The sequence below is a fragment of the Jaculus jaculus genome, chromosome 1 (genome assembly GCF_020740685.1).
Source record: "Jaculus jaculus isolate mJacJac1 chromosome 1, mJacJac1.mat.Y.cur, whole genome shotgun sequence".
Taxonomy (NCBI): Eukaryota; Metazoa; Chordata; class Mammalia; order Rodentia; family Dipodidae; genus Jaculus; species Jaculus jaculus.
Genome location: NC_059102.1, coordinates 127,055,499 through 127,080,967, shown reverse-complemented (window position 1 = coordinate 127,080,967; position 25,469 = coordinate 127,055,499). Strand labels below are relative to the sequence as shown.

Sequence of the window (25,469 nt, the reverse complement as noted above, 5' to 3'; positions counted from 1 at the left end):
AGGCAGCGCCCCCAGAGCGGAGGCAGGTGAGGGGCTCCACCCTGGGCACACATTCGAGACAATCCCAGGACAGGCCTGGCTCGGGTCTAGCTCTCTGTGGTCACGTGGGTGCAGACCAGCGTGCACCTGACCCTCAGGCATCATCATCTCTGGGTTCTTAGAACTGTCTCCATCCTGGGACAGTTGCTGGGCCGGCCTGGCCTGGGGTGGGGGGGTGGTGGTGGAGGGTGGGGCTCCAGTGCTCTGTGGGCATGTGCGTGCAGAGCAGAGTGCACCTGACCCTAAGGCATCGTCTTCTGAGGTTTCCACCCTGGGCACACTTTAGAGACAGCTTGGTCTGGGGGGTCCAGCTCTCTGTGCTCACGTGGGTATGGAGCAGCGTGTACCTGACCCTCAGGTATCAATCATCCTGTGCTAGCACAGAGACAAATCTTAAGGCGCCTGTCTTACGAGGTGTGATGCCCGGCTTGGACACTGCAGACTCAGACTATCCAGAAAGGACTCCAAAGCACAAGTGAGGCACAAGGGCCGCCTTACCGGGAATATCACATCCTCAGAGACACGCACAGTGAACTAGGTATCTTTGTTACAGCACACAAGTGTTCTTAAACGATCAGACTTTTTCCCACTGTCCCCTGAAACCTCTACCCCCAACAACCTGTTCAGCAAGACACTAACAGGAAAACCACAGGCAGGCCCTAAGCAAATGGTCCTTGCCCCTTCTCCCTGCCCCCACAGGAGAACCAGAGCCCCCGGATTACAGTCACAGAGGCAGATGGTAGACTGGTTCCTCTTTAGGGGCCTTTGTCTCTGGTGCTTCCTTCTCTGTATAATCTCCTGTACATTTCTCGACAGCTGGCTGGTTCCCATCTCCTTTTAACAGGGCTGGCAAATTTTATTAGCTGCTTTGGAAAAGTTAAAAGATAAGCTTTGTGGAAACCCACACTAACTGAAAAACTCGGTATACTCAGGAGGTTAGTTACAGGAGGGGGGTGACACCCTTCTTGCTGGCTGTGAAATCACTGGGGGTGCGTTGAGGAATTGGGCCGTGCTCAGTATCCACGCAGGTCTTTAAGAACTGGAGTTCTGCACATGGACCAAGACCCCTGTAGGCCAGCAGCTGATGTGGTGACTGCCATTTCATTTGAATGTAGAATTGTGTTTTCTTATCCATATTTTCCACTGAAGTAGGTCCCACTTGTGGGCATTCTTCACCACTAAAGACTGCACTGTGGTTAAGTGTAAGGGCTTTAGGATGAGACCACAGCTTTAAGTTTTGGCTTTCCTACTTGCTGTGTGATGTTGGGCAAAATAATGAACTTTTCCAAGTCTCAGTTTCCTTATCTGTAGACTGAAGCTAACCACTGCATCTATATCACAGGGTTATGGTGAGATATAATTGAAATATTGCAGGGAGACTTTAGCTTGGTGCCTGTGCCATGTGGCAAATGATTGGTGAAAGTCAAATCTTGGGATTGGCAGTGCTTGGGATCAAACTTTGGGCAATCCCTACCACCAAGTTACAACTCCAACCCAGGTAGCAGCCGTTATTAAGGATCTGTGAATGGACTAATCCAAAAAGAAGTAAGTTTGTGTTAGAGTGGTTGGGGATGTGGCTGTGTGGTTAAGGCGCTTCCTTGCAAAGCCTGCCTGCCTGAGTTCAGTCCCCCACATAGAGGCAGCTGGGCATTTGTTTGCAGTGGTAATAGAGTGCCTTTCTGTTTGTAGGTTAAAAGAATGATCTTACTGGGGCAAGTAGGAAGTGATAGCATAGTAAACAATGGGCTGGAACTGCATCTCAGTGCAAGTTTTAGACCACAGATGAGTCTAGTAAGTCACATAACCTTTCTGAATCTCTATGTCTTACTAAATTTCATGTTTGTGTGTGCACACATGCAAGTATGCGCAGGTGTGTGCGTGTCATGACACGGATTCGTGAAGATCAGAGGACAGCCTCAACTGTCAGTTCTCATTTGCTCCTTACTTAAGACAGGGTCTCTTGCTCACTGTGGAGTACAGCAGGCTAGATGGCCCAAGCTTCTGGAGAGTTCCTGTGTCTCTGCTTCCTATCTCACTGACACACTGGGATTACAGACATTTGCTACTGCATGCAACTTTACATGGGTTCTAAAAATCCAAACTTAGGTCATCACTCTTGGGCATCAAGTGCTTTTAACCTACTGAGCCATCTTCCCGGCCCTTGAATCCCCATTTTCTTAATTGTAAGTGACTTACAAATCAAACCTATCTCATAAGGGTCATGAATTAGGAAGGCACAGATCCTGCAAAAGAGAATCCTCATGTAATTTACATGAACTCTCAGCATCAGATCCTGGCTTTGTAGGTCCAATACTTTCTTAGTGAAGGCAGGGCTATCAGAAAATAAATTCAACAATATCTCAATTTTATATTTTATAAAATTACATGATTCTGTGAATACATTGCTGGGTACCCTCTCAGCGTCTTAGAAGGGGTAAGAGAGAGTCCTGGAGTTTCATCTCTGTCTGTTTAATGGAAGATCTGTTCCTAGAGTGGATCAAAAGCCAAGTGGCTTAGGTCTCTTAGCTGTAACATGCTAGAAGTACTCTGTGTTTCGTACACAAAGAGTGACATTCTTGCCACACTGCAATGTAATAATGGCCTTGGAGTTGAGTGTGAACCATATCAAAGGTGCTGTTGGAACAGTGATGAGATCAAATGACTGCATGACTGGTGTGGTGAGGCTAATGACTCTGGTCACTGGCAATGCTTAGTGACCAGTTGGTGGTACATGGGTGGCCCTGGGTCCTGGAGTGAGCTGCTTCCTATCCTGGTTGACTGGCCTCAGGGCTGTCCTTGGGTTTTGGCTCCCTGGCTGCTCTGGGGAATTGTGGTTTCCCCGTGTTGTCTGCAGAGCCCAAGCCTGAGTCAGATCTCCTCTCTCAAGCTGCCTGGGAGGCAAAGCCACTGCAGGGTGTGCATGACATTACCTCCCTTGTTGGGGACATCCTGTGGCCATGTGTTTGGTTTGCTTGACATGCTTCTGGCAAGATGAAGAGCTTGTCCAGGCAGAAATGTGAGAGCCTCATGGGCCCTGAGCCCAGGGCTGCACATAGTTGCTTTATTGCTCGTGCTCCCCTGAGGACAGAGGGCCCTCTCGGGCCTGTAGCTCAAATCTTTGAGTCTATTCTTCCACTCTTTCTATCTATAGATCAGAAACAAGCCACATACATACTTAAAACATACCTAGATATTGATTAGAGGCAAGTGTTCAGAATACTCCAAAATCTTTTAGGAGAGAGGAATACTTGAGTTTTTAATAAGCCACACAAGTCTGGGGAATTTATGAAAATGCAGATTCCAGAGTGTCACAGGCTGACTTGATTGAATCAGAACACTCTAGGAAAGGGACCCTGAAAACTGTGTGCGCTTGGGGTACTCTTATGCTTGCTAACATTTGAGGACCACAGTTCTAGAAAGTTGTTAAATATACCAACTTAACCAGTTTTAAGTATATAGATCAGGGCTGGCGAGATGGCTCAGCAATCAAAGGTGCTTGCTTGCAAGCCTGAGTTCAGTCCTCCCACACCGATGTAAAACTGGACACAAAGTGGCATATACACCTGCGATCCCAGCACACCTAACAGCGAGAGGTACAGCCAGGAGAATATGGAAGCTCTCAGGCAGCAGCCACAAATATGAGAGAAACTTTATCTCAAAAGAACATGGAAGAAGAGAAATATTCTGAGGTTATCCTCTGACCTCCACACACTTGCTGTAGCATGAACATAACCCACATATAACACATAGAAATACCATCATACACACACACTCACACATGCATCATAAACACATCATACACACATTTATACTCACACAATAAATAAAATATGTAGGTCAACTAGTCTCTAGAACTTTTTCATCTTGAAAAACTAAAGTGCTGTACCAATTAACTCCCCTTTCCTCTCCACAGCTCTTGGCAGTCCCATTCTACCCTCTGTCTCCCAGAGTTTGGATACTGGAAGGGTTTTATAGAACTGGAACCATACAAGTACTGTGTGTGTGTGAGAGAGAGAGAGGGGGGGGGGAGAGAGACTGGCTTATTTTACTTAGCTGAGTACCTTCAGTTTTCTTCATGTTTGTAGTATAGGTCAGATTTTCCTTCCCTTTATTGGTATATATGTGCATGCATGTTCTTATGTGTATGAATTAGGAGGCTAGAGACAGTCAATGGGTTTTTCCCTCTTATGACCCTCCACCTTTCCTAGTATGGTGGTATCTCTCACTGAACCTAAACCTCACCAATTTGGCTGAACTAGCTAGCTAGCTTCCCACAGTGTTTCCCCCATCCCACCTCCCCAGCAATGGGATTACAGGGATGTGCCTTGATGTCTGGCATTTGACATGGGTTCTAGAGATCCAAACTCAGGTCCTTAGACTTGTATGTAAAGCACTTTACCCACTGAGAGATCTCCTCAACCCAGACTTTCCTTCCTTTTAAAAAATATTTTTATTTATTTATTTGCAAGCAGAGAGTGATAGAAGAGAGACAGAATGCGCACACCAGGGCCTCCAGTCACTGCAAAGGGACTTCAGATGCATGTGCCACTTTGTGTGTCTGGCTTCATGTGGGTGCTGGGGAATCAAACCAGGGTCATTAGGCATTTCAGGCAAGTCCCTTAACCACAGAACCACCTCTCCAGCCCCCTTTCCTTCTTTTTGAAAGCTGAAAATACCTGATTAAGTGTGTAGACCATATTCGTTTATCTGTTTATCATCATTTTGTCATTGGTCATTGTATATAATGCTGTTTTGAACATAGGTATACAGACATCTCTTTGAGACCCTTTCAGTTCTTGGGGCATATATCTACAAATAGAATTACTGAATGTATTAGTTACATTCAGAGACAGCAGCTAAGATGAAATACCTGACAAAAATTACTTTAAAGGGGGAAGGGTTTTTTAACAGTCCATTAAGGCTGGGAAGGCATGGCAGCAGGATCGTGAGGCCGAGCTGGTCACATTGTTTCTGCAGTCAGGCAGTCAGGAAGCAGAGAGAGACGAATGCTTCTGCTCAGCTCACTTCCTCCTTTTGATTCAGTCCAGGACAGAAGCCCATGGAATAGTGTTGCACCACAGGTAGGAATGAGTCCTCTATCTCAATTAATCTGATCTAGAAAATCTCTCACAGATGTGCCCAGAGGTTTGTTTCCATGGAAATTCTAAAGCCTATCAAATTGATAGAGATTAACCATCACATTGAATCATATGGAAACTTCAATTTTTAAATTTATGTTTATCTGAAAGAGTGAGAGATTGAGAGAGAGAGTGAGAATGGGCACTCCAGGGCCTTCAGCCACTGCAAACGAACTCCAGATGCATGTGCTACCACATGCACCTGGTTTATGTGGGTCCTGGGGAATCGAACCTGGGACCTTTGGCTTTGTAGCCAAGTGCCTTAACTGCTAAGCCATCTCTCCAAATCCATTTAAAAAATTTTAAAGAAACAAATACATAGCTTTCTATGAAATGATGGCTGAATTTTATATTCCCATCAATGGTACACCAGAATTTCCAATTTCTCCATTTCTTTCCCAGTACTTATTATTTTCTGAATATTTGTGGTTTTGTTTATAAAATGATACTTGCTGTGGTTTTGGTTTTAACTTGCATTTCCATAATGAATTCACAGTTGAATATATTTTCATATGCCTCTTGGCCATTTGTATATCATCTTTGCAGAAATGTTTATTGAAATCATTGGCCCATTTTTAACTGAGTGTTTTAAAGATCTCAATACAGCCCCTCTTCAATTTGCAAATATTTTCTCCAATTCGTTAGGTTGCCTTTCACTAGGTTGATTTTGTCCTTTGATATAAGTTCTAGGTGATTCATACATATTGCAACTCTATAGGTGAACTGTTATTTACTATAGCCTATTTTATGGGGTAGAAACTCAGGCCCAGCTTGGTTGACTGGCTGAGAGCCCTAGGTGGAAGCGGGAGCTATGATTTGAACTCTGGTCTCCGACTTTGAAGCTGTGCTTTCTCTGCTGCTCTACTGCCCCCCCCCCCCCGCCCCCAGCTGTAGCTCAAGGAGGCCTAGGGGGTCTGAAGGAAGTGGCTTGGTGGAAGAGTCAATGGAAGACCTAGGAATCGCCTCCTCTAGACCTCGGGCTTCCCTTTCTCCAGGTGGACACCTTTCTGCAGGTGAGCCCCGTTGCTTAGCCAACAGAATCAGCAGCAAATCCATTTTTAAACTGCTGAGTTTAGCTGTTTGTTTGCTTGTTTGGGCATTTCGTGATTGTGTTTTAGGCCCATCTGCTGCTTGCTGTTGCCCCAGCCGACTGTGTTTATTCACACCACCGTGTCTATGTCAGGAAGTGGACCTCCTCCTTTCTGCAGGTGCTTACTCTGAGGGTCGAGTTTGTCCTCCTAGGACATAAGTGGCCCGGCTGGGCTACTGCTGGGAGGAGGCAGATAGGTCTACTGTCAGTGTGGCTGCTGCTTCCTGTCATCTCCTTACCCAGTAAAATTGGGGCAGTTTTAAGAGGGTATGAGCTTCATTCATTCATTCATTCTCCTTTAAAAGTTTATTAGCACCCACTTGGAGCTAGGCTGTGTGGTGGACACAACATACCCTAGGACAACTTCTGTTTTGAAAGGAAAAATGTGTAGCCTTCTGAGTGGCAAGGCTGTGTGTGTGTGTGTGTGTGTGTGTGCGCGCGCACACACACACATATGTGTGTGCTAAGGCCACATTTTGGGGATGCCATCAGGATTCTGGGTGACAGTACTTGTCTGGCCGGACAGTTGGAGAAGGCTTGGGGCAATGGGAGAGGTGGTCCAGATTTTGAGTTGTAGGATGGATGTCTGTAGGGAGGAACCAGGCACTGTTTGCTGACCTGTGATGAGGAGGAGAGAGTGGGGGTTTCATTCTGAGATTCTTCTCAATAGAAGTTCACCTTTAGGTCCTTCATTCTTCACTTATCAACACAGTAAGTACTTACTATCAGGTTCTTACATTTCAGACACCAGGCCAGCTGCTTCCTCATGAGCTGGAAGCTTGGGAGCAGTGCAGCCCCTCAGGCTCCCCACCCTAGCCCCTGGTAGTCCTCTGGTGTTTGTTTCTGTGACAGGGCCCATGACTATTTGTTTTAACCCCGTCTCCAGGGGATGCTTATGCATGCAGTCTACCATGAGTCAAAAGACCCTGCTTCCACGTGCAGATCGTCCATCTCATAATTGCTTCCACAGATGTCTGTAGGCTGTTGTGCTCCAAGCCCTGTCAGGAAGGAAATGTCAGGAGGTGCATCACAGTTAGCCTATTTGGGGGTGTCAGTAGGACATGCAGGTAAAGACTGCTAGCTGTACACTCAGTACACCCCTGAATTTCCCAAGAGAAGTCCAAGCAGGAAGGTCATTGTGGGAGCCATCAGCATACAAGTGGAGTGATTATCCTGCTACATGCTCACAAAGAAACTCTGAACACCCATGGGAAATTCAGGGAGGGTGTGGCCTGGTGACCTGAAGTCAGGTGTTCCGATGATTCTGGCCTGGGAGCCTATTTGCCTGGCATTGAGGTGGCACATGGCATTTCTAGTTGGCAGTCACCAGATAAGGGTGTAACTCATTGTACAGCACTCATGGACCATTGCTCTGGGGCCCTCCTGAGGCAGTTTCATTTGCAGGGCATCTTCCTTCTGATGGGGCTCTTTCTTTCCCTGCTTGGCAGGGGACTAACAATATGGCCCCATTGGACCAGACCGTGTGCAGGGATGACCCTTATTTGTCATGATCATGAATGGGCCTGATTAGGGCTTACCTATGTACTAGGAGACTGTCTATAGTCATGGTCCCTGACCTGTGTAGAGCTGAGCTTGACAATGCTGGAGAACTCAATCTTGGGTTTATTTTCAAGGAGGGATTTTAAAGTGAGCCTGCCCCTTGTGGCTTTTGGAAATCATGTTTGGTCCTCAAATGGTTAATATAAATCCAAAGGAAGGTCGGATCAAATTGATGCTTTATGTGCCAGTTCTGTTATAAAACACACACATATGGCTGGAGAGATGGCTTAGCAGTTAAGGTATTTGCCTGCAAAGCCAAAGGACCCAGGTTCGATTTCCTAGGACCCACATAAGCCAGGCGCACAAGGTGGCACATGCGTCTGGAGTTCATTTGCAGTGACTAGATTCTGTCTTTCTCCTCCTCCCTCCCTCCCTCCCTCCCTCCCTCCCTCCCTCCCTCCCTCCCTCCCTCCCTCTCTCTCTCTCTCTCTCTCTCTCTCTCTCTCTCTCTGCCTCTCTCCCACTCTCAAATAAATTAAATAATATTTTAAAAAATCTCAGAATATCAAACACACACCCCCACCCCACACACACACCCAGACTGTTACTAGGGCAAAAGGAAATGCTGTAATTGTTAGTTTCTTAGCTGGAAAAGTCTTTGAAACTTAGGAGATCTTAGAAAAATATTTTCTGTCACTCCCCCAATCAAAGCAGCCCACCTAACAGCCCATGACCTGCTGCCTCCTGACTGCACCCTCTGCACGTGTAGCAGAGATTGGACTTCTCATTGGTCACCAACCTAACTATCCACACCAAGTATCAGGTGGTGCCGGGTACTCGCTTGAGGTTCCACAGTGGACCCCTCTCAGCCTGTGCCCTGCCCCCTTGGGCAGGTCAACAGCAGGCTGCCCACTTGCCTTGGTGCCCCATGGCATCTGGCCTCTGTGCAGCTTCCTGAGGGGTTAGGTCTTTGTACCTTTGCTGCAAGGTCGCCCGGGTGTGTGTGTGTGTGTGTGTGTGTGTGTGTGTGTGTGTGTGTGTGTATTGTGGTGTGGGTTGGAGAAGCCCGGCCATAAGGCCACCTCCTTAGAAACAGGGCTGTGCTCTTTGTCTCTTGCTTGTCAGTAGAAAGGCGCCAGTACTCATGAAGCATGGGGGGGGGGGCGGTGGTGGGCTTGTCACCTAAAGATCATCCTTGCTACTGGGAAAGAGGTGAGGAGCCCACCTTCCCCACTACACCTGCATGTGGCAGCAGCTTTTTCTGAAGGACAGCTCCAGCCTTGGTGGAGAGCCCGCCCTTGCACAGTTGCCTGCGACCAGTGAAGTATTTCTTCTCTTCCCTGCCTTAGTCCCGCAGTTGGGAAGGGAAGATGCAGGCAGACAGTTTATGTCTTTGGTGCCCTTGAGTTTGGAATTCAAGCAAGCCACTCACAAGTTCATCCTTCTGTAGGGACTTCATTAACCCACTGGTTTTGTCATTTCAATTACAGTTGCCCCCTCCCCCATACTCTGAAATTACTCTCCTCGAAAGTTGTGCGGTCAGGCCTCCAGCCCTGGCGGGCAGCACGGGCTGCTTCTGCACCACGGGGAGGCCTAGATGGCTGGGAGGCCAGCTTCTTTGAAGGCAGCAGCCCCCACCCTCTGCAGCCCTTACCCAGAAAGCGCTTTAAACTCCTTGGCCCTCTGTGGAGAGGGACTGAGCGTTGTTAGTTGGGTTTTGATTTCAGTACTGGAGTTGATAAAACGAGATAAACCCCAGGCTCACTAGAGCTGTGGAAATTAAACAGAGATGATATCAAAGTTCCCTTGAGTTTTCAGCTGTGATACAGTAGCTTAGCTTCTCCCAGGCTGGGGTGGGAGGCAGCCTTTGATTCTGAAACAATGTTCAGCATCAGTTAAGCCTCGCGCTACTGACTTTCAGGGATTAAGCATACCTTGGTGGCGATTGTTTTTAGTGGATACCAAGGAGGTGTGTGGCATCTGTGTGAAGGGGCTTCATAGTAAAGTTCATTTGTCTGTGAACCTGGGATGACAGTGTTGGGGAGGTGCTGCACTGCGGGGAGTCTGGGCTTCCTCCTGGCTCTGTCCGATAGCATGTGGTATGTGCATCTAGCATGGTGTTAGTAGGGGTGTGTGGGGGGGGCTATAAATTGAAATTTTTCTCCCTGGAAAACAAACCTGCCCCTGCCCCATCCTACCTAGTTCACACAACACAGGGGCATGCACACACATGGACACACATACACACTGTTGCCTTGGGGTGGGACTGCTCAGGGCAGAAAGAGGAACAACTGCCTAGAGCAAGGTTGCAAAGCCTGCCCACCTCCGGCCTGGGAATTATCTGGTAGAGGTGAGGTTGTGTGCCCCCCAAAGAGACCAGATGCCCTGCAACACTCAGTTAGGAGGACAGCCCAAGGTCAGCATCACTATGCCCAAGAGCAGATGTGACTCCAGGCGCCCAACGCCTTCCTTTCTTGTCCAGCCTGTGTTGAAAACTGACTTGGTTTCAGATTGGCTCATTGCTGAAGTTCTGGAAAATCTCAGCACCTGCTGTCCTGCCAACCGAACACTGGGTCCATTCTGGCTTCCCCCGTGGAGACCCTCTGGGCAACTGCAGCTGGATGGCACAGGTTCCTACTTGGCTCCCTCCTCCGGGTTGGCCCTGCAACTTGCGCTTGGTAATGGAGCCCCTGTGTGCTATGGATTCTGCACACACTGGGCTGTAGATCAACCAGTTCCCTCCTGTGCCGAGCTCAGATCTCCCTCATTAGGCCTGAATTTACCTCCGTCCTACACAAACATGGCCTTAGCTCATTTTTATTGTTGTAAATTATTTATGAGAAGAATGTTGAATCTTGAAACTGAGGTGCAAGGAAAATTAATCCCATGTTACTTTTCTCTTTCTGTGCACCCCCCCCCCCACTTGACTTACTGCACTATGGCCAAAGGAAGAAGAGCTTTGGCATTTTAAAATATAATTAGTGTTGAAACTGCTTTCCCATTTGGGCAGAATGTTGGTCTCTGTGCACAGCATGACAGAAAGCAGACTACACTGGGAAGGAGGGTGTCTCTACCCACTGTCCGCTGCAGAGTGTCTGAGAACGGGTGGCCTCAGTTTCCTTTTCTATAAAATAGGGCTAGTATGGCCAGGCTGAGAAAGCCCTTTGAGATTGGCTGCTCAATGTACACAGCCAGCAGAGGTGTGTTCATGCTGGGAGAGGAGCTGCTCAGATTGCTGCAGGAAGGTCTTCTGAGCTGTATCCAGCCTTTCTCCTGCCAGGCAGGTTAATGCTGGTCTTAAGTGCTGCACCTTTGCTCTCTGCTCCTGCCTCTTCTGGGCTCGCATTCAAGGCTCTTCTTCCCCTTGGCAGAGGTCTGGTCTCTGACCCGGGACTATAGAGTGCTGGTCTGCCTGGTTGCCTTTCTTTCTGGAGGCTTGGAGCAGCCTGGGAAACACGGAGTGCTAGTTAATAAATGGCCTTTTGTTAGGAAGGTCAATTGAAGTGATGGTAGAGACGCTGTTAGAAGTAATTTGCAGTCAGAAAATATGTAATTCGGGGCAAGAGGCTTTGAGCGATGGGCTCTGCCATGGATATCTTGGGCGTTTCTCATTAAAAGCCTCCTTGGCTGGTGGCGGCCTTCCTCCAGCACCAAGTGGGCCGCAGCCCATGCTGGAGCAGCCATTTGTCTCTGCTTCACAAAGGCTGCCTTGATCCCCAGGGCATGGCTACCCGGCAACCAGGGGAAGGGAAGAGACACGGGAGGGGGGAGGGGGGTGCGTGGGGATGGCTTCACTGGCTTACTGGCCTGTGGAGCCTGGAAGCTCTGAAGGCCTGGCTCTTTGTCTGCATCAGCTGGAGGCTGCCTGCAGCCATCTTGGGGGCGTCTTCTGGGCGCCTCTCTGGGTGCATTCTGGGAGCAGCATCTTTCCTTGGGAGCACACTGGTCCTCCTGCAATAGTGTACATCAAAGCAAGAGAGCCCTGTCCTCAGTGCCTCGTGGAGCACATTGCAGTGTACCAGCAATGGGATCGTTCTTATGTATGCTGCCCTCCTGTATCTCTTCTTTCATGTCTCCCACCCTCTTTCTCTCATCTAGTGAAGGCAGTAGTATCTTAACAATAAACCTCACCTCGCATGTTCCTTATTAAATTCACAGCGTGTCAGCTAGCACTGGCACAATTCGTATATTCTGTTAATGAGTTGTTAATTGCAGAGCATTTTTGGTAACCAACAGCAGGTACTGATATTTTGCAAACTGCAGCAATGTTATTTCATGTTTCCCATAATACAGGAGTTCAAGTGCTGAGGCATTGTTTATTGCATGCTTTGGATGGAGCAGGGGCAGATATTTAACCCTAAACCTATATTGGGGGCACACATGAATAGCCACTCAATAAATACTTAATGTCTACTTGGTACAAGAAGCACGAAGCCTCTTGCTTTATACAGAAAATCCTGCCTGGAAAATGAAAGTTGAAAATAGGAAACAATGTGGTGATACAACCTGGTCTTCACTCTTTGCCCAGGCTTCAGTAAGCATATTTTCAGCGGAAGTAAGTAAAGCATGACTCCGTTTCTCTTTTGTCAGAAACAGACGCTGAGAGTGCAGCTATGCAGGCATCTCCTAGCCCTGACCGGAGCCCAACAGCACTGCATTGACAAGCCTGGTTCCAGAGTCTCTTCAGGGCTTACTGACCCAGGGACTTTGATGGTTTCTGTATAGGAGGCTGTAGCCGTTCTTTTCTGATTCTAGACTGAGGAGGAAGAATGTGCTTCCTGCAGACCTCTTGAGGAGAGGAGGGCGGGTGTTTGGTTTGCTTTCGAAGTAGTGACCATCCGTGAGAACTCTAGCAGCTGGCAGGCTTGAATTGCTGCAGAGGGAAGTGGAATTTAACTTGTTCTTTTCCACAGCTTCCCCTTTAAAAAGTGCTTAAGCTGGTTTCTATGAGGTGTTGCCATTTCTTTTTTTTTTTTTTTTATTTTAATCTAACTTTAAAAGTCCCAATCAATTCAAAAGTGGGAAGTGTCCTTAAAGAGGTGTTGCCATTCCTATTTGTTCTCTGACTCACAGTCACTTGAGCTGCCAGGCTCAGGGCTCTCGTACTCCACCTGCCTCCTCTGGTTCCTGAGGTGGGCAGCAGCAGTCGTAATCCCATGCACCTTCCTTTCACCCAAGTGACCAACAAGAATTGGGATCACTATTAGTGCTTAGATTTGGCTGAGTGCCACATGACCTAGGGGTTTATCTCAAGAACGAGATGGGCCAGTCCCTAGTGTATGGCACCTCCCATTTCTGACCAGTCACACTGAACCAGGATGCTCCAAACTGGCCAGCCCACCTGTTTTTTTTTTTTTTTGTTGTTGTTGTTTTTTCTGAGTGCCCACTGTGTGTCAGGACCTCTGGGTCTCTTCTTTACATTGGCTCTTAATTCTGTGTCCTGCTCTGGGAGTAGATTGAGACTGTTGCCATTACTTTCTCATAGCTGGGACAAAATACTTGACTAGAAGTAGCTTTTTGAGAGGAAAGGGTTTATTTCAGGCTTACATTTTTAAGGGGAAGCTTCATCAAGGCAAGAGATCATGGCAGAGCAGAGGCTGGGCATCCATCTTGCACACCAGCTGGAAGACAGCCACAAGAATGAGCTAGCTCTGACAAAGGGGCTTGGGCTATTACACCCCAAGAACCACCCTAAGCAACACACCTTCTCCATCAAGGTTCTGCCTCCCACACTGCCACCTGCTGAATTGCTTATGAGTGTCACAAACACACGAGGCTATGGGGACACTTTACATAGAAACTACCAACCACAAAGACCTCATGTAACAATAAGAAAGTTGAAGCTCCAAGAGGTTAAATTTCTTGTTCAGTGCCACTAATTTGTAAGTCATGGACCTGTTCCTGTGCCATGGGCCCTGGATGTCTCCTCTTTGCAGAGTGCCTTGTGTACTTGCAGAGCGTTCTGCCAACTGTGGTCTGATGGGCTGTGGGTTAGGAAGACTAGCTCTCTAGGGAGCTTGGGAATGGTGGGTAACAGAAGCTGCTGTTAGACCCTCTGGGCCTGACTCACCTGGAGGAGTTTCTGGCACCTGCTCTGAAGTCAGGCTTCTAGGGGATAGAACTAAGAATAAAGGGTTTTAGGATTGAGTTGAAATTGCCCCCTGAGAACAGAGACACATCCTTTGTGTTCCAAGCTGACTGGAGGAGCAGGGGCCAGTGCTGGTTGAGTTTTCCATCTGAGGATTGGGCGGGTAAGGTCAGGGCCTTGGGCCAGCTGAGGTATGTGGAATTCAGTTCTGCATAGTTGCCCCTAGACTCTTGTTCTGTCTGAGACTTTGCCGGATTCACATTAAACACTGAGTTTGAATTTTGTGCTTTCCTTTTCCTTTTCTGAACCAGAACCAAGCCACCATGCCTGAAGTCAAAGACCTTTCAGAAGCCTTGCCAGAGACGCCGATGGACCCCATTACAGGAGTTGGGGTGGTGGCCTCCCGGAACCGAGCCCCGACAGGCTATGACGTAGTAAGTCAGCTTGTCTGTTTAGTTCGCTGTTCAAGAACCCCTGACCTGTATATAAGACATACTTCTTTCCTGTGAGAACTTAGAATGACCAGAGGAGAGAAGTCATTGCCAAGGGGAGAGCACTGGGAATATCCTGGTCTGGGAGTTAAAGAACCTGAAGCCATTGGAGGCAGGGTAATAGTTTCTGGCTATGGCCATAGCTGGCTTTTGACCCTTGTGATGGTAATTTTTAACTTTCTGTAAAATTGAAGGGTTAGATTCATTGATTTCAAAGGTCACTTCTAGATCTGGGTGTGGTGGTGCATGCCTTTAATCCCAGCACTCGGTAGGCAGAGGTAGGAAGATTGTTGTGAGTTCAAGGCCACCCTGAGACTAAAGAGTGAATTCCAGGTCAGCCTGAGCTAGAGTGAGACCCTACCTCAAAAAACAAACAAAATTATTTCTAATTATGACATTTTATGAAAAAATTCCAAGAAAGACCCTGATTGTCCTGTATGCTCAATGTGTAAATGTTCTAAGTGACCTGTTCTGTATTTGTATAGCCATTCACATTTTAAAAGCTTCCTACCCAATAGCCCATTTCATTCTCACAATTTCCTGGAAGGCTGGGAGAATACCATGCTGGTTTGAAGTGAAGTGACAAGGTTTCAGGCCTGGGCAACAGTGACTAATCTGGACCAGACCTCCCAATTCTGGCTTGGCCGAGAGCTTTCTTTACTTTTCAGCAGGTATCTGTGCTGTGTCCTGTGGGTCAGGACTGAGCACTTTGTTCTTTCAATATAAAGTTTATAATCTGAGGAGGGCTTAAAGCACAGGGTGATGTTAAAACTTGGTGTGCTTTGAGATTCCTCAGTGATCTGCTTTTAACTTCTCCTGTGCTGTTGATGGCAGTGTCTTATTCTAGTTCTCTGAAAAATGTGTCCAGGATCTAGATGAACAGGAGAATGCAGATCTCCTCAGCCAGCACAGAAACCTGCTAGGTGACTAGATTAGTGTCTGATGGGCCACAAGGTGGGGGGGAGTTGGATGCTTGGCCCCACAGCATCCCTAGGGCATAGCTTCTTGGCCTCAGCACTATTGACATGTGAGGCCAGATATTCAGATAATTCTATGGATGGCCCTGTGGAACAGCATCCCTGGCCTCTCTCTGTACAGCCGATAGCAGTAGTAACTGCCTTTTCTGCCCTGGATGTTTGCAGATGTCCCCAGGAGGTGGGGATGGGAGGGGTAAAATCAGCCTTCATTAAGAACCATGATGATCCAAGTATGTCCATACTGGAGGGTTAATACCTGTCCTCACTGCAGAAAGAGGACCCCACATCTCATTCCCAACTGGGTGGGAGCTCAAAACATTTTAAAGTAAAAGAACCAGGGACTCTCTTTTGACAGAACCTTGAGTCTGACCTGCTGCCTGTCTTCAAAGCCCTGCTGGAATGTCTAACTTCCCATAAAATAGAATAATTAGGTGTGGCTTTGTGCCATAGAACTCTGTGGGAGCTAATAAAAATGTTCCTGATTGGAGAAGCCCAAGTGTCTAGTGATGAATGAGGTCTGACCAGCAGGGCTAGGAGCTCCTGGTCCCCGGGTGGATGGCTTGGGTCCCTTCCGGGGCATGCAAGGGGCTCAAGCCCTCAGCTCGGGTCTCACGTCCTCCTGCCATTCTCTTGTCGATCAGTATCTGTAACATTCTGTTTGTACCTTTGGGGTCATCAGGACTACTTGGCTAGTGGGTGGCAGATGGCCTTTGATAGTTTGGCTTTCTCAAAGTCTCTAGAAGCCTGACAGGGGCACAGTCTATCCCTATCATTTTCTCCTAACATCTAGCTCAGGGCAAAGGAGCACAGTGTCAAATGAGTGAAATTAATAAGCATGTTTCACGATCAGCTATACCATGCATTTTAGTGGAAGGTGAGCAGGGCAAGGGGCTCAAGCTAGCTTGCCTGTAATTACCCAGTCTGCACAGGGCCCAGCTGCCTCTAAGAGCCTTTCAGGCAGAGAGATGGCAGTTCTCTCTTTGTTCTGGCCTCTAGACACTTCTCAGATAAACATCTCATTCATTCCCTAGAGCTCTGGCCCCAAGTTCAAGGGGAGAGGCGGAAGGGCGGGGTGAGAAGGGGTACTTCAACATTCTTTTCCTCTATAGTTACGTATTAAGTGAGAATCAGAACTAAAGTACTGAGCATTTGTTTTTTTTTTTTTTTTGGATGGCCAGGCTGCAAAGATGCCCAGAGTTAACCCCTCCTTGCACAGTGACTGCAGTCCTGCCACCAACATCAAAAGTGCTGTTGGCCTTGAATTGCAAGGGGTCTAGGCTCCTAATGATGCTTGAAACCAAAGACGCTGAAAGTTCATTTATAAAAATGTAACTTGGAGTACTGGAGAGATGGCTTAGCAGTTAAGCACTTGCCTGTGGAGCCTGAGGACCCTGGTTCGAGGCTCGATTCCCCAGGACCCACATTAGCCAGATGCACAGAGGGATGCACATGTCTGGAGTTCGTTTGCAGTGGCTGGAGGCCCTGCTACACCCATTCTCTTTCCTTCTCTCTATCTGTCTCTTTCTCTCTCTGTGTCTGTCACTCTCAAATACATAAATAAAAATGAACAAAAAAAATTAAAAATGTAACTTGGGGCTGCAGAGATGATTCAGTGGTTAAAGGTGCTTGTTTACAAAGCCTGCTGGCCTGGGTTCTATTTCCCAGTGTACATGTAAAGCCAGATACACAGTGTGGCACATATGTCTGGAGTTTTGTTTGCAGTGGCAAGAAGCTCTGTGCTTTCTATCCTTTCTCAATAAATAAATACAAATATTTAAAAAATGTAATTTAATGACTTCCCTCTGAGGGGAAGCTTCTCAGTTTAGAGGACCAGCATTATTTCTAAACTTCTCAATTTATTGTTCCCTTTTCTGCAATCTTCCTTGAAACACTCTTCCTTCTGTTCTGCAGCCACTTGCTCAGATCTTTGACTGGGGTTGATAGTTGCTCCTCTCAGAGGTTGGGGTGGGTCTCCTGATCCATGTGACCCCACAGAACCTGGCATAATGACTGCACTGTAGCTTTCTGGCCTCCGCTGACAGCAGAGTTCATGCATTTCTTGCATCCACAGAGGATGGTACTTTGGGGAGGGAGGCGAGGCCATAAGAAAGAAGCCCCTGAGCACTTGTTGCTACAGTCCTCTGCACAGAGTTTAACTTTTGGCTTCCAGGTGCTGCATTCTTTGGGGCACTATGCTGCCATCACTGAGGGTCACTGTGGGCTTTGTTTTGTGTGCTTCCAATGACATATGTACTACCGCTTATAAATGTTTATTTTCTTTTAATATCTTTATTTATTTGCAAGCAGAGAGAGAGAGATTGGGGGAGGGAGAATGGGCACACCAGGCCTTCTAGCCACTGAAGATGAACTTCAGATGCATGAACCCCTTTGTGCATCTGGCTTTACATGGGTACTGGGGAATCAAACTCTGGTCATTAGGTTTTGCAGGCAAGCGCCTTAACTGCTGAGCTATCTCTCTAGCCCTGGGTGTAGACTACTGAGAGGCTAGAACTGCATTGCTGCCTGTGATGACTGTGCCATTTTGCCTGTGAACCCACTTTTTCTGCCTTACTTTTCTGATAAAAATTTACTTGTCCTTTAAAATCCATTTCATATAGCCAAACTAATTGTGTCCACTGTTTGCTTATTTACTTATTCTTTGTTTTCTCAGATTTTCTTACACAGTATGTGGGTGGTATGCATGTGTGTGTGTTTATATGTGGGTGAGGTGCTTATGTGTGTGTATGTGGAGATCAGAGGTCAACATTGGGTATCTTCCTGTATTGCTGCTCCATCTTAATTTTTGAGACAGGGTCTCTCACTGAACCTAGAGTCACTGATTTGGCTAGATTAGCTAGCCATTGAGCCCAGGACATGCATGCAGATCCCCATGCTTCCCCAGCTCCGAGATTAGAGGTGCATGCCTCCATGTCCAACATTTTAGTGGGCACTGGGGATCCAGGCTCAGGTCCTCATGCTTGTGTCATTTTATCCACTGAGAGTCTCACCAGCCTCGGCTTCATGGATTTTCATTGACTGCTCACTGTATAGAAGGCACTTGAAGTGCAGCATTCTGCATGGTGAAAGGTTGAAGATGAAGGCAGGTGGATGGGTGAAGCCAGATCAGAGCTCAAAGTGTGAGCCATACCAAGGAGGCTGGTTATTATCCTGAGGGTGCAGAGGACCAGTACATTAGGGCATTAAGTAAAGAAGCTCTCAGTTTATGTCTTCAAAAGTTCAGACACATAGTATGTACAGCAAGGAAAATACTTGAGAGGGTGGGCACTGAGGCCTGCAGAGGCGTCCGGAGGCCATATGATAGTGCAGAGTCGCCTAGCCCACAGTAGGCTATTGCCATGGCAATGGGGAGATGTAGATGGATCTGAAAGATCCAGATGCATGTTATTTGGCAAGAAAACAAGGGAGGCTTAAATGTTGGGAGCTGGCACTGAGGCACAGAAAGGGTCAGAATGGCTGCTAGGCAGCTGGGTGAATACTGAGACTATGTTGAGATAGGCATACACATAGGCAGGTAGGTTGACAAGGAACAGTTGATTTGACCTGTTTGAGACATGCTGAGTTTGAGGTACATGTGTGACATCCATCTGGAGCCTTTGGTCTGAAGGTCCAGGGCTCATTCACACACAAGAAAGACCAGGCACAAACCCACTTACCCTGGGGAGGCTGTTTGTCACAGAACACCCTTGTCACCGTCTGGTGGGCTAGATGAGTAGGAGGGAGCTGGTGGCGAGAAACTGAGCTTGGATGCCTCTCAGGAACAGACAAGGGAAGTCTGTAGCTGACCTGACGTGACTCGGGAGGGAACCTCTTTCCCTTGTGTAAATAAAGGTGGGCAAATACCAAGCTGGTTTAGGTTGGTGGTATAGACTATGGTAAGGGAGGATATAAGTGGGTAAGGGGCTGTCTGATGAAGCCAGACTGGGAGGAGCTGAGGAGTTGGGGTCCAGAGCCCAATCAGAGAAGAGGCTGGGGGTATGTTTGTTTAGGTCTCACTCCTCTCCACTGACCTTTGCTGGGAAGCCAGCCTTGGTCACGGTGACCACCATGTGGCTTCCTGGGGCAGGCAGTATGTGGGTAGCTGCTGTGATGCAAGTACTCCCTCCCTCTTTCTTCCTTCTCTCCCTTCTCCCATCTCTCTTTGAATAGTGTTGAAACTAAGGAGACAACAAATCATTTCTTAAAAGTTCATGGCCCTGCATAGTTTATCTCTGTCCAAAGCTATGAGGGTCTCCTGGATATCCAGGCCATTGGATGTTTGGATGTTAGATGTGAGATGCTGTGGGGCCCTAGGGGAGACTGCTCTGCTCTGGGATAGGCTAGGAGTACAAGGAGGCACAAGCTTGAAATCCAGAGTCATAGGGAGGCATGTTTCACTCCTCAAAGCAGGGGGAGGGGAGACCCTCAGTGCTGATATAGGTTCAAGTAGGCTTGCATGTCTGTGTAATACTCAAGGAAACATAAAACATTATGGGAAACATGACTAACAGAATCTTGCTAAAAGCATGTGGTAGATAGCAAGTGGAAAATATGGGGCACAGTCCTTCATCTGCTCTGATTAGAGCTGTCATGCTGATCCCCAGAAAGCCCAAGTTGTGGTGGGAGGCCACAGGGAGGGCAGGAAAAATACCCAGCTCCTGGTGGCCAGAGGACAGTGAGGACCCAAAGCTGCAGGCGCTGCTCTTGCTGTGACTGACCCCACAGCAGGTGAGAGACAAAGGAATGGCTTGTTCCTGTGGTTCTTGTGTCCCCTGGCCTCACCCATGCCCTTTCTGTTGGGCTTTAAGAACCATAGACTTGGGGTCCCACCTCACAGCCCAGTTCATTTCCAGAACCAGAGCTTGTTTTGATAAAGACAGTAGGTGTACCTCTTTTCTGTTTTGGTAGAAAATACATTAAGCCCAGACCTACTGAAAACATGGAAAGTGGTTTTATGGCCAGCCCTTGGGCCTGTTTTCACGGCCTGAATTAGCAAACTTCTGGTGACAGAGCTGCTCCTGAGAGGAGGGTGAGCTTGACATAGAGAGGGCAGAGCCTGGCACTATACAAGAAGCCACTGCTGGCTGTCAGGATGTTTTGTCAGAAATAGTGGCTTCTGGGGCCTGGTTGGGGAGGAGTTGGTCTTAGCTTCTGGCCTTCCCTCCCCCACAACCATGCCAATCCAGTATTGGCCCCAATTTTTTTCCTTGGCTTACTTGACAGCTGGTTCATTCAGGCAGTGGAGCGGACAGTGTCCTTGTACTGCTCTCTGTTCACAGATGTGTATTTAGAAAGAGTTGTGACAATAAAGCCTCAATTAATTGGACTGATGGAAAAGAAGAAGAGCTGGATTTACTTTTTTAAAAAACAACATACCAAAATCTCTGGGACACAATGAAGGCAGTTCTAAGAGGTAAATTTATAGCCTTAAGTGCCTATATTAAGAAATTAGAAAGGTCGCAAGTAAACGACCTAATGCTTCGTCTTAAAGCCTTGGAAAAAGAAGAACAAGGCAAACCAAAAAGTAGTAGACGGGAAGAAATAATAAAGATTAGGGCAGAAATTAATGAAATAGAAACAAAAAGAACAATCCAAAGAATTAATGAAACAAAGAGTTGGTTCTTTGAAAGGATAAACAAGATTGATAAACCCTTAGCAAATCTGACCAAAAGAAAGAGAGAAGAGACACAAATTAATAAAATCAGAGATGAACAAGGTAACATCACAACAGATTCCAGAGAAATTCAAAAAATTATAGGGACATACTATAAAAGCATATACTCCACCAAGTATGAAAATCTGAAAGAAATGGATGATTTCCTTGATCTATATGACCTACCTAAATTAAATCAAAATGAGATTAATCACTTAAATAGACCTATAACAAACATGGAGATCCGAGCAGTTATCAATAATCTCCCAACTAAAAAAAGCCCAGGCCCGGATGGATTCACTGCTGAATTTTACCAGACTTTTAAGGAAGAGCTAACACCATTGCTTCTTAAGCTTTTCCAGGAAATAGAAAAAGAAGGAATCCTACCAAACTCCTTCTATGAGGCCAGCATCACCCTGATACCAAAACCAGGCAAAGATAGAACAAAAAAAGAAAATTACAGACCAATCTCCCTCATGAACATAGATGCAAAAATTCTCAACAAAATATTGGCAAACAGAATACAAGAGTATATCAAAAAGATCATTCACCCTGACCAAGTAGGCTTTATCCCAGAGATGCAGGGATGGTTCAACATACGCAAATCTATAAATGTAATACATTACATAAATGGGTTGAAGGACAAAAATCACATGATCATCTCATTAGATGCAGAGAAAGCATTTGACAAAATCCAACATCCCTTCATGATAAAAGTCCTACAGAGACTGGGAATAGAAGGAACATATCTCAATATAATAAAGGCTATTTATGACAAGCCTACAGCCAACATATTACTAAATGGGGAAAAACTGGAAGCTTTTCCACTAAAATCAGGAACAAGACAAGGGTGTCCACTGTCTCCACTTCTATTTAATATAGTTTTGGAAGTCTTAGCCATAGCAATAAGGCAAGAGACACACATAAAAGGGATACAAATTGGAAAGGAAGAAATCAAGCTATCATTATTTGCAGATGACATGATTCTATACATAAAGGACCCTAAAGACTCTACTAGCAAGCTGTTAGAGCTAATCAAAACCTACAGCAATGTAGCAGGATACAAAATAAATACACAGAAATCAGTAGCCTTCATATATGCTAACAACAAACACACAGAGGATGAAATCAGAGAATCACTCCCATTCACAATTGCATCAAAAAAAATAAAATACCTTGGAATAAACCTAACTAAGGAAGTAAAGAATCTATACAATGAGAACTTTAAGACACTCAAGCGAGAAATTGCAGAAGACACTAGAAAGTGGAGAAACATCCCTTGTTCCTGGCTTGGAAGAATCAATATAGTGAAAATGGCAATCTTACCTAAAGCAATCTACACATTTAATGCAATCCCTATCAAAATTCCAAAGGCTTTCTTCATGGAAATAGAAAAAACAATCCAAAAATTCATTTGGAATCATAAAAAACCTCGAATATCTAAAATAATACTGAGCAACAAAAAAGAGGCTGGTGGTATCACCATACCTGATTTTAACCTATACTACAGAGCCATAGTAACAAAAACAGCATGGTACTGGCACAAAAACAGACATGTAGATCAGTGGAACAGAATAGAGGACCCAGATGTAAGCCCAAGTAGCTATAGCCACCTGATATTCGATAAAAATGCCAAAAATACTCATTGGAGAAGAGACAGCCTCTTCAGCAAATGGTGTTTTGAAAACTGGATAAATATCTGCAGAAGGATGAAAATAGATTCTTCTCTCTCGCCATGCACAAGAATTAAGTCCAAATGGATTAAAGACCTTAACATCAGACCGGAAACTTTGAAACTGCTAGAGGAAAAAGTTGGGGAAACCCTCCAACATATTGGTCTTGGCAAAGACTTTCTAAATACAACCCCAATTGCTCAGGCAATAAAACCACAGATTAACCACTGGGACCTAATGAAATTACAAAGATTTTGCACCGCAAAGGACACAGTGAAAAAAGCAAAGAGGCAACCTACAGAATGGGAAAAAATCTTCGCCAGCTATATATCTGATAAAGGATTAATATCTAGGATATACAAAGAACTCAAAAAGATATCTAATAAGGAATCAAACAGGCCAATCAAAAAATGGGCTAAGGAGCTAAATAGAGAGTTCTCAAAGGAAGAAATACGAATGGCATATAAGCACCTAAAAAAATGTTCTACGTCACTAGTCATCAGGGAAATGCAGATTAAAACTACATTGAGATTCCATCTCACTCCTGTCAGATTGGCCACCATCATGAAAACAAATGATCATAAATGTTAGCGGGGATGTGGAAAAAAAGGAACCCTTCTGCACTGCTGGTGGGAATGCAATCTGGTCCAGCCATTGTGGAAAACAGTGTGGAGGTTCCTAAAGCAGCTAGAGATTGATCTACCATATGACCCAGCTATAGCACTCCTAGGCATATATCCAAAGGATTCATCTCATTTCCTTAGAAGTACATGCTCAACCATGTTTATTGCTGCTCAATTTATAATAGCTGGGAAATGGAACCAGCCTAGATGTCCCTCAACAGATGAGTGGATAATGAAGATGTGGTACATTTATACAATGGAGTTCTACTCAGCGGTAAAGAAAAATGAAGTTATGAAATTTGCAGAAAAATGGATGGACCTGGAAAGTATTATACTAAGTCAGGTAACCCAGGCCCAGAAAGCCAAGCGCCACATGTTCTCCCTCATATGGGGATCCTAGCTACAGATGACTGGGCTTCTGTGTGAGAATGAAAATACTTAGTAGCAGAGGCCAGTAAGTTGAAAAGGAGACATAAAGGGTGGAGAAAGGAAGGGAGGAGGATACTTAATAGGTTGATATTGTATATATGTAATTACAATGATTGTAATGGGGAGGTAATATGATTGAGAATGGAATTTCAAACGGGAAAGTGTGGGGGTGGGGAGGGAGGGAATTACCATGGGATATATTTTATAATCATGGAAAATGTTAATAAAAATTAAAAAAAAAAAAAAAAAAAATCAACTTTCTAATTTTGAGGCAAATAAAGATTTACTTGCATATTAAGAAGTAATATAGAGAAAAGCAGTCTGTGATTTTACCCATGTACCCTGTGGTAACTTCTTGAACCCGCTAACAGGGTGTCACAGCCAAGGATAGTAGCACAGATGCAGACAGGATCGAGCACTTTTGTTTAGTGTGTCCCGGATTTCATGTCTGTTCAGGTGAGGTGCAACCACTGGATTATGAGAGGACTGTCCTAGATAAGATGGCTTATTCCTCATCATTTCCAAGAGGTGCATGTGGGGAAGGGCCAGGAGAGAGAGGAGTGGAGGGAGAGGATGGAGTGGGGAAGAGCCTTCCTTATGACTTCCCACATGAAGGCAAGGCAGAGAGTGCAGGGTAGTTGGATTTCAGACCATCTAGTTTGAAGCATTGTGGTGGGCTCTGTGCTACAGGGTGGTCCCTGGTTGTCTAGTGCCTGGTGTCCTGAAATGCAGGAATCTGGTGACAGGAGGTGGATGGGAGTATGGACATAGGATTGTTTGGTTTGAATGCTGGACTATGTGGTAGAAGGCAGGACACTGTCTGGATCTAGAGCTAGCTAGTCTCAGTTGAACCAGTCTGCCTCTGGGTCTGCAAAGCCTGGCTTTCACCGCATCATGAATTATGGGGAAAACCCCACAGTAAGTTCCCGTCTCCATCATGGTCCCTCATGCTGTCCCTTTGTAGCCTCGCTTACTCCCACTGCCACCTCCTTCAGAATCCCCAAACCATTCATCTTTTCTCCCTTCCAATGACTTTGTCATCTCAGAAGTGTTATCTAATGGAACAGTTTACATTATAGTATGTCATCTTTTGAGATTGGTATTTCCTTTTCACAAAACCTCAGCCCAATTCTGTGGATATTCATCCACAGATAATTGCATGTGTTAATAGTTTGTTCCTAGGCCAGGCATAGAGTGACACACACCTTTAATCTTTGATAGGCTGAAATAGGAGAATCACTGTGAATCCAAAACCAGTCTGGGGATTCAGAGTGAGTTCCAGGTCAGCCTGGACTAGAGAGAGACCTTGCCTTGAAAAAACAAAACAAAAGTTTGTTCCTTTTCATTGTGAAAAGTATTCCATGGCATGGACATACTATCCATTGAAGGACATCACAGTTTCTAGTTTGGGACTATTATGAATAAAGTTCCTATGAATAATCAGGTACAGGTTTTTATGTGAATGTCATTTTATTCCTCTGGGATGAGAACGTTTCTGGGTCATATGGTAGCTACGTGTTTAGCTGTGTAGTTTTTAGGAGAATATTAAGTGACTGGCCTGCGAGGCTAACATACCAAGTGCTCTAGCTTCTGTGTCTTCACCAGCCTTTGCTATTGCCGGCATCTTCTGTGGCAGCCTTTCTGACAGGTATGTGGCAGTGACCCAGGTGTTTTAGCTGGTGTTCCCCAGTGGTGGGGATGTGTAGCATCTTTACACACCAACTTGACATCTATGTGTCTTCTATGAAAGTCTTGCTTATTTCCAAATCGG

General features: G+C 46.0%; 1 protein-coding gene across 1 annotated transcript in view; it reads left to right on the top strand.

The window, feature by feature from the left end:
* Mvb12b (multivesicular body subunit 12B) overlaps nucleotides 1–25,469 on the top strand; it is a 197,450-nt gene that overhangs the window by 395 nt on the left and 171,586 nt on the right. The window contains exon 2 of the mRNA XM_045158923.1: nucleotides 14,167–14,289. Coding sequence (XP_045014858.1) covers nucleotides 14,167–14,289 — 123 coding nt within the window. The remainder of the gene's footprint in view (nucleotides 1–14,166; nucleotides 14,290–25,469) is intronic.